We start from the raw sequence: 9655 nt of genomic DNA, 5'->3' as shown, positions 1-9655 counted from the left end.
ACACACACACACACACACACAGACACACACACACAGACACGGACGCACACACAGACACGCACGCACTCATGCACACATACACACACAAAAACACGCACGCACACACACACACGCAGACACACACACACGCAGACACGCACACACACACGCACACACACACGCACACACGTGTGTTATCACAGATAAGGTGTTTTACCTAGAGGTCATTGTGGCGGCGCTCTGTGTTGGTTGCAGGTTCAACAGAGAAAGCTTCAACAACCTGGTCCTCGTCTACTCGTCTCTGGTGCTGTTCGGCCTGAAGTCCGAGGACCTGGATGTCAAGGTACAATTCGCTCGTTTTTAAGCTGTCATTAGTTAGTTAGTTAAATGTGTCTAAAACACTGCACTCTGAGCATTTGTGTATACAGTATGTACAATTTGATGCCATTTTAGGGGCGTTTTGTTTGTTTGATGCAAGGTGCTGATTGTGTCAGAAGTGGTGGATATCGCCAAATGGATCAGCCAAATAGCCTTCCACACTCTGGTGTGCAGTGACAGAGACCCTCTCAGCTACCTAGAGAGAGAGTGGTTGTCTGTGCTTCCCTCAGAGGTAACTAGATCACACCGACCACCCTCCTGCATGTGTCTCTCAGCATGGGCTATCTCCACACCTCTCCTTTGTGATTAATACACTTCATATATGCCATGTGTCATCAACCGGTTTTAATTGCTGATGCAGAGATATTGTTTACACAGGGAGATTTATTCATTCCCACGGAAGGTGTGTGTGTGTGTGTGTGTGTGGCGTGTGTGCGTGCCTGCCTGCCTGTGTGTGTATGTGCCTGCCTGTGTGTATACATGTGTGTGTATGTGTGTACATGTTCACATGTGTCTGTGTGTGTTCCCCCAGGAGGAGAAGTGCCTGCTGTGTTTCCCCTGTGTGAACCCCCTGGTGGCCCAGCTGATGTTGAGGAGGGGTCCCTCTCTCCAGTGGCTCCTGGGGGCCTCCCTCTCCCAGCTGGAGGAGATGCTCCCTGAGGTCCCTCACAAAGTCACCAAGGTCACCACTTTATTTCACAGTCTTTTATTCTTTTTATTTATTTATTTTTAAAAAGTGGGGCATCTCATATTTGTTTTCCCGTTTTTACTAGGCAGAGACAGTAGACAAAGTAAGGAGGAGAGGGTATGTGAGCAGGGCACGGGCCGGATTCAAACCCATGCCGTATGTGTACGCTGTAGGCCGTGGTGCTAGACCACTGGACCACCCCAGGCCGTCTCACTGTCCTGTCCTAGCTATCAGGAAGAAAACAGGGGGACGGGTTCCATCACTGGGGTGGTTCATGCTCATTTGCCCCTCATATTAGAATGCGGATCTTTCAGAACCTGTAGGGTCATCATTGGTCCGGTGTGATCACCGTGGATTCTGTATGATCGACGACGTTTCGTCCAATGTCAGTCAACCGCCTTGTGTTTGGGCGTACCTTCTTGTGTCCATTGCTAGTGAACACATACCATTGTGATGGATCAGCCACCTGTGTCTGTGGTGGTGCTGTATTGATAACATCTCCACTGTACCTGCCTGGTTGCAGCTCTTCAGTGACACCACGTCCTCGTTCAAGCTGAACCAGGCCTCCTCCCCCCCAGACTCCAGCGCTGCGTTCGCTAAGACGACCGGGAGCGGCCGCAGCGACCCGTGGGCCACCGGCAGAGACAGCCGACCGGGACCGTTCAACAACACCAACCCCAGGGACAGCTTCTCCTCTGACCCTCCCTGTGCTGACGGTGTGCCGGGGAGCTTCTACCGGGAGGTTCCTGCCAGGGCCAAGGATTTCCGGGTGGACCTGGGTCGCTCCTTTGGCTCGGAGGAAGAGGACCCCTTCCAGCCTCGTTGGAAGCACAACCCATGGGAGGAGGAGGAGGAGGAGAGCGACAATGTGAAGTTCGTAGGATGGTGTAGAGGAGGAGGAGGAGGAGGAGGAGGAGAGGACTGGACAGGGAGTACACCGCCACCTCCACACCAGGACTCTTACGGTTCCCCAAGAGATGCACTCAACCTCCCCGCAGAGAATCCCTTTCAGACGGGTTCATTCAACTACAACACCAACACCAGCCTCCAGAGATCCACTGCCCTCTCACACCACCAGGTGTCCTTCTCCTGCTCGGGTGGTTACAGTTACAGTGCCCAGCAGCAGCAGCATCCCGATGGCAGCCCCTACCACCGCCTGACCTCCCCTGGAGGGGCCATGCCCTGGGGGGGCGCAGGCAGCCCTTACAGCACCACTCAGAGGAGAGGAGGCTCAGAGACGCCCCCTGGCTACGGGACCAGTTACAGGACAGGGCTAGAGAGGAAGAGGAGGGCAGAGGGCCCAGAGATGGTTGACTCAGGTGAGGCCAGAGAAATGATGGGAGTCATCAAGACAATTTGACCCTGGAGAACTCCTTAGTAGCAAGGGAGAAGGCTAGTGCAGTCTCAAATAGGAAATCAACGGACATATTGGGTTATGTTTATGCTGACAATAAGCGGGTCATTCTGCTGTTTTCATGTGGTCTGAAATGTTATTTCTGTTTTTCAGTTTTAACGCCACTGAAGAGGGGAAAGCTCAGCTATGAGAAAGTGCCCGGCCGGAGAGATGGACAGACGAGACTCAGGTTTTTCTAACGAGACTACGGTTTTCAAACGAGACAAAGGTTTTTCTGACAAGACTCAGGTTTTTCTGACGAGACTAAGGTTTTTTTGACACGACTAAGGTTTTTCTAACGAGACTAAGGTTTTTCTGACGAGACTACGGTTTTTCTAACGAGACTAAGGTTTTTCTGACGAGACTAAGGTTTTTCTGATGAGACTAAGGTTTTTCAGTTTTTTCTGTTGTGTCTGGTGTGTCTGTAGTGGTCAGAAAGCAAGGTTCGTCAGGGAGCAAATGACAAAAATATAAAATGACATCCTTGTCTATCTATGTTGTTGTTCATGCCATAAATGACTATACATTGTCTTTATTTAAATTCAGTGAAGCTTTTTGAGATGAAGTATAAATGTGTCTGTAAATGATTTATAAGATAAATGATACATTTTAAGCCAACGATAAAGTTCAAGTTATGCTATATGATAAATGTATTTAATTAAAGGCAGTCTGAAATGTTGTCTTTCTGAATTGTTTTATAAATTGGATAAGCTCTTTGAACAAGACTGGACTTATTTTTTTATTTTTTATTTTTTTAACAATGCCTGCCAGTAATTTCCTATGAGTTCAAATGTTATGGGTCTGATCCTCAGAAATGCTTTGGTCCAGTGACCTTTGATGCCAGTCCAGTGTGGTGGCTGTCTCCATGGTGGTGGTGGTGGTTGTTTCAGCATTGCTACAGTGAGAAGTAGCAGGTGGACTGGACATCAGGACAGCAGTAAAAGCTCCATTCACATGTGTGGCTACTGTGTTTATCAACAATAAGGGACATTTCACCCAGACTATATTGGTCCCAAATACCACACAACTTGTAAAAAGGCTTTATTGTTCTCAGACACGCACCGCATTTCAATTTGAATAGGTGCTAAAAGAAGTCTTTTGCAGGGTGAGAGGGCTAATTCCAAAGGTAGTTGTAGCCTAGTATTTATATGTTAGGACATTTTCCAGATATGAAATCATTTTGGTTTAGGTATAGACGTGTGAATGGAAAAATACAGCCTTCTTTTAGTTTGACCTTAGACCTCAAATTGATTTTCATTCATATGATAAGAGCGATACTTTTCTCTGTAATTGTCTTCAAAGTTAGCCGTTGCAATGTCAACACAATAAATAATATTACAGTCCCCAAAATTAGAATGTGTACAAGCAAGGTTAGATTTATCCAGATATATAAATAAATACTAGGTTTTTATATAGAACCCGCTCAGTTTTGTAGTCAAAATTCCGTTTTTAGATGGAGGTTTTATTTCTCCAGCTAAACTGATAAAAGTCTCCCCCCATTTTGGAGCTCAAACGGTAGTTTTTCATTTAGCTCCGCAATCCCCTTATCGCCGTCTCTCAGAGTGGGGAGAGTGCTTATCTTCACGAGCCAGCAGACTGAAGCCAGCTTCAGTGGGAATGAACCCACAGACAAAGAGCCCCCCGGGGGACATTGATTCCTGCCAGCAACGTCCTCTGTCCATGTGCTGACTTACCACCATAAATAACCACGTGGGCTACATGTCTCTCTAGCCACACTGCCTAATAACAACACGATGTGCCCAACAACACAGCCAAGAAGGGGGTTTTTAATGGCAGAGGAACAAAAGAGATTGGTGGAGATGGTTAAAGAACTCCGCACATGGAGGCTAGGTAAACATCAGTGTAATGGTTGGGTAATTGCCCTGCCACACGTCTGCCCTACAGGATAATGAATAGGAGACATATTGTGAGAAATTAACAGGCTGTTCAAACCTAACCTTTAGCGCAGAATTCTTCCCTCACCAGCACGGCTTAAAGGTCAGGCTGCTGGGATTTAGTTGTTGTCTGTTCTCTAGTAGGCTCACAATACTTTCATTGGACTGACTTGTTGAAAACGGTCAAAGGAGACTTTTATTATTGTGGGTCTGAGGCGTTCGTTCTATTCCCTATTTCCCAGTATTTACTGTTGACGTCTCAATAAGATGGAGCAATTGAATCGAATGTCTTATAATGTATTTTCCTCTCTCTTTTCCAATAGGGGATGTCATTTTTGCTCGGGTGTCAAGTTGCTTGGCTCTTCCCCTCCCTCCACGCTGAGCTGAATTGTATGATGGGTCGCGGTGGGGGAATGGCTTTGGCTGTGTGTATGGGGAAGGGGACAGAGAGGGCAGGCCGGCTGAAGGGGCCTGCTGTGAGTGTGTCTGCAGACCTGAAGTCTTCAGTGGAGGGAGCAGGGAGCAGGGACCCAACACTGCAGGTGCAGCCTCTTGGAAGTGCAGCAAGGCCCATGAATGGCAGCAATTCAGGCCCGGCCCCATTGGGCCTGTTCTCCAAGCTCCAGGGCTAATCCCGGCCCCTAATCGGATTATGTAAATTACTACTCCACACAGAGAGACTTTTATGGAAGGCTACGTCTTTGAAACAACACTTGAAGGGTGTAAAAAAGAACAGTGACAATTGGTTAAACTAGACGTTGGTTTTTTGATCTGAACGGAGGTTGAAAGTGGGAGGCAGAGAGAGGGGGGAGGGGGGAGAGGAGGAGAGGGGGGGGGGGGTTGTGGAGAGGGATGGCTTGTGCTCATGCTTGTGAGCCAGGCCTCCGTACCCATTCCCCATGCTGCTTGTAATTTATGTGTGGCCTCTGGAATGGCTCAACAAGATTACCATAGTCATAACAAAACCCACATTGTTTAACTGTCAATCTGGATATGGTATTTTTACCTTTTGTGGCCCTTCAGGCTGAATTCAGGCTGAATTCAATGGCAGTGAGGCTGGTGATATCAGGCTTTTACTGAGCGTGTTACCCATGGTTGATGTTTCAGCATAGAGAGGAACAAGTGTCCAGAATTGTAAAGAGAGGATCAGGCAGGGAAATGTCTCAGTTTCAGTTCAATAGGAATTCATTTGGAGCATATTGTGACCTTTAATAGTCACTTTCAAGAATAATGTATGAATAATTTGGAAAGAAATAGCAAGAATAACAAACGACTAATGACTAACTCAGAATGACAAAAAGTTAATCTGGAAATAAACGTTTCCACCTCCAGTACTTGCTGTACTCTTCCAAAACATTCTTGAATGAGTATCAGTAATCCTATATTTGGATCCTAACTTGACTTCCCACAGTACGGCTAGCCCAGTGGTCATGACTTTGTTTTAGCCCCTAAAGGAGCCCAATAGGAGACACCATGGATGAGTGCTGAACACCTAACACTCTGGAGTTGAACACCTAACACAATGCAGCAGACTGGAGGGGAGGCTCAACGTCAGCACACGTCACACAATAGGGCTCACCCTGCTATAAAATGTAAGATGCATGCGCCAGCCTTCCCTCCCTCCCTCCCTCTCTCTCTCTCTCTCTCTCACTCTCTCTCACTGTCTCTCTCTCTCTCCTTCCCTTACACACAGAGCCATCAGAGAGTATGAGAAGACTGGACTGACTGGCCAGACTATATAGTGGGCTCCTGCTCTGGGCTACTGCGGTAAACAACACAGATGACTTGAGGAACCTACGCCTCTGACAACCTAATACCTCTGCACGTTACAGCACTTCACAGGTGAGGTTACGGACCCTTATTGGATTTTTTTTTTCCCCCACTTGGATTTTGCCTCAAAATGTCATGTTTTCATTTCTTGGAAAAAAAATAGGAATGCGAAGTCGTCTCAAGTGTGATGTAAAATGGGAAAATAAGATTGACGGTATATATTTACAAATGTACAGTGTTTAATATATACCGTTTTTTTTTTTTTAATACAGCGAGAGCCATGGATATTTTTCTGTACATTGATCACGAGTAACAGACTGACTGACTCGAGCATTTGTATGAAATGACTGAAGGTCATGGGTTTTTCCAAAAAAAGCCATATTTGATTACGCATTAAATTTTTTTAATCATTTTAACTTTATACAGATACATTTCTTTGCTTTTTAGATACATCTATTCATTCATACGTAATGGGATTATATTTCCAGGGATATTGCATCAATCCCTCCCTCTCGTTATGGTGTTACATCATGTTTTACGTTCGAGATAACGACGATAATAACGATAATCTTTGTTACGTTCTTGTGCCTCAGGAAATGCTTTTTATGTGACACCACCATATATATTTCTAATCCTAACGTCATTCCTCATCCCTCTCCAGGAGAGCAGCACCATGACCAGGAAGGTGTTCACCAACACACGGGAGCGCTGGCGGCAACACAACGTCAATACTGCCTTCGCCGACCTCCGTAAGCTTATCCCCACCCACCCACCGGAGAAGAAGCTGAGCAAGAACGAGATCCTGCGTCTGGCCATGCGCTACATCAACTTCCTGGTCCAGCTGCTGGAGAGCCAGGGGGGCGAACCTGCCTCCCACTCGCCCACTGCCCTGCTCACCTTCCTCAGGGGCAACGTGGAGCGCCTCCACTCCTCCCGAGCCTGGGGGCTGGCCAGCGACACGGACGCCCCCTCCCCAGGGTCTAGCTGCGACAGCACCGAGGCTTGGTAGTGCCACAGTGTCCTGTCATCGCCTCTCGCTTACCAATGTCCTAGGAGTGAAACTGCCATCATGTCCCATGATCCATAGACTCCATTTTTGGCTCTGCCAAATGCCAGTGTCGGCACACAAGGGATGTTTGTATGATGTTTGTGGACGATACTGTACCTGCTGACTGAAAGAGTGGATTTAGCCATGTCGTACTTCAGTGTTGAAATCTTGACAGGGGAGAGATGAGAGCCTTGTGAGAATTAGTCTGTAATCTGCATGGATGTATCTTGGATGTATTCTCCCTTCATGTCTGCAATTTATGTTCCTGATTCTGGGAAATCTTTCCACATCAAAATTGTTAAGTTATGAAGTAAGAAATAAGGATGCCTATTGCCATGATGGAAAATTTAAGGGAGCATGGAATTTCTCATTGCAAGGAATTATTTGAGAAGGACATTTCAGAAAAAATAATGACCTGTCCAATTCATGAAGGACTGCAATCAGAAATACAGAAACAGCCAAGGGCATGTTTTTTTCCTCACAAAGCAGATTTCATGATGACACTGAATCTGATCTTGCATCTGCAAGCTACTATTTATTATTCAATTCTGCAATATGACCACATTCCTTTGTATTAGAATGTCACATTGCTGTTGTACGTATTGATTATTTATTGGGACGACAAGGATTGAGCTGAACGATGATGACAAAACAGACAATCCTCTTTGAATTATGTTTCAAAAGTAGGACTTCTATGCTGTATGGACACATAACAGAGAAAGTATTTGTTGTCTATTCAAGCAATTATTCATTTGCTCCTTTTGTACAATAAGCATGTCATGTAGCCAAAGATTATTATTTGACCATCTTTTGTCAAGGCTATTGTGATGATTAACTTATCCTTATTATTCTGCTTTTGTAAATTATGTTGGTTAATTTGTGAATATGTTATTTATTGGAACTATTTATTTAATAAATGATTTGTTAATGAACCATATTGTGAAATACTTGCTTTGTTTGTTTAGTTTGACCCCAATACCAAATTAAAGTCAAACAATATAATAATTTATGATATAAAGAACATGTGCTGGCGTAGGCCTACTATTATTGACTAAAAGGACTTCTATCAACATAATGCAACTATTTGTAGCAGTGTAAGAAGCACATCAATGTAACACCAAGTCAAGAGTAACACCAAGTCAAGAGTACAGCTGCTCCCTGTGTGCTTGTCCATTTTGGAGTCTCCAGAAAGGCCCTTGTAACTCGTCAATGGGGCGAGCGATGATTGTCCACTACATACCCTCTGATGGCCTTGTGGACACAAGGATAACCTCTGAACTCTGCCCAGTGTCCGAAGGGGACAGCTTAACTTGTGGCCCGGAGTCACAGGTCACCGTGCAGTCAAACCCTGACCACTGACCGATCAGCAGATGTAGCCCTCCTGATTAGTGTGGTCATCTCACAACCAGAACCGTAGTCAGATGCTACTGTAGTGTAGTGTACACAGACCTGGCCAGGTCTCTGTCCAATAGTGGTTACATTTGATTGAAGAAAATATGTTATTAAAGTTTGCCTTTGGCAAAGATACGCAAATATTAGATTTGACTTCAATTACAGAATTACCCGTAGGCTCATCATTATTCTAGATAGACTGTGAAATCAGATTTACACATAACCGTACATACAGTATAACAATAAAAGCAATGTCTGAAGAAAGAAAGGCCATCTGTTAAAAAAAATACACTCATTAAGACGCATTATCAATAGATCACTAACCCTAACCCTGTTGAACAAATGAGCGCAAAACAAAACTGTTTCCTTTTTTTGTTAGCGTTCACCTTTGTATTGGCTATGACATCATCCGCAAAGAGGAGTTTACACATTGAGGTCACAGATCTACACCCCTAATCACCTATTGTGACTGTGGAAATCTGTCCCTTTTCCTGCCAAAGGGCTGCATCCACTGAGCTGCAGAGTAAACAGTGTGTTGGGTTGTGTTGAGGCTTTAGGCCCTTTTCTTCCCGCTATGAAACCTGCTAATGGTGTGTAAACGGAGCAGTGTGCAGCTGGACACACAAGGCCCATGGGAATGGACAGGTGACATCTTATTATCCAGCAGAGATGAGTCGTTTGGGGAGGATAGTATAGTGCTACTGTACTACCAACAGGTAATCTCACAGTTGTGTCCACTTTGAACAATCTTCTTTATATTCTCACAAAACATTATTTTGGTTATGCATCATGGATTCTTTAAGATGCTAGTCTATACGGTGAAAAAGATGCACATATACAGTATTGTATTTGTGTGTCCAATTCAGCAAACAGGGTACTCAACATTTACCTGAACCAAATAAATGTGACATTTTCATCAATTTATAGACGTGTGGCGCATTAACATTTAACAACGTGTCGAAGAATGCATGTGTCATTTGCTGATGCACGTTATTTGCAGAAAACATTCAAACATAATATGTAACTTTTTGCAGGATTATTGAACACACCACCGGAAAAAAAACAAAATCTAATCTGTATTCTGCTCATCTCCTCATCCAAGTATATTTGCC

At 44.9% G+C, this 9655-nt stretch overlaps 2 protein-coding genes across 2 annotated transcripts in view; both read left to right on the top strand.

Moving 5' to 3' along the window:
* Positions 1-3118, top strand: part of shoc1 (shortage in chiasmata 1) — a gene marked incomplete at its 5' end in the record, with an annotated part of 11432 nt that extends 8314 nt beyond the window's left edge. The window contains 5 exons of the mRNA XM_083673241.1: positions 244-322; positions 458-589; positions 890-1039; positions 1569-2364; positions 2553-3118. Coding sequence (XP_083529367.1) covers positions 244-322; positions 458-589; positions 890-1039; positions 1569-2364; positions 2553-2638 — 1243 coding nt within the window. The 3' untranslated portion in view covers positions 2639-3118. The remainder of the gene's footprint in view (positions 1-243; positions 323-457; positions 590-889; positions 1040-1568; positions 2365-2552) is intronic.
* A 2834-nt stretch (positions 3119-5952) lies between these two features.
* Positions 5953-7953, top strand: tal2 (T-cell acute lymphocytic leukemia 2). The gene is made up of 2 exons (XM_083673088.1): positions 5953-6175; positions 6765-7953. Exon 2 carries the CDS (start codon positions 6777-6779, stop codon positions 7110-7112), a length of 336 nt encoding a protein of 111 aa, XP_083529214.1. The 5' UTR covers positions 5953-6175; positions 6765-6776; the 3' UTR covers positions 7113-7953.
* The last annotated feature ends 1702 nt before the right edge of the window (positions 7954-9655 follow it).

The sequence above is a fragment of the Argentina silus genome (genome assembly GCF_951799395.1).
Source record: "Argentina silus genome assembly, chromosome: 7".
NCBI lineage: Eukaryota > Metazoa > Chordata > Actinopteri > Argentiniformes > Argentinidae > Argentina > Argentina silus.
The sequence above is the reverse complement of the archived record's forward strand: the minus strand, read 5'-3'. Positions and strand labels throughout refer to the sequence as shown.

Bases quoted from the DNA above. Each gene is read 5' to 3' on its own strand.
- tal2 (XM_083673088.1), top strand. From the start codon at position 6,777: ATGACCAGGAAGGTGTTCACCAACACACGGGAGCGCTGGCGGCAACAC.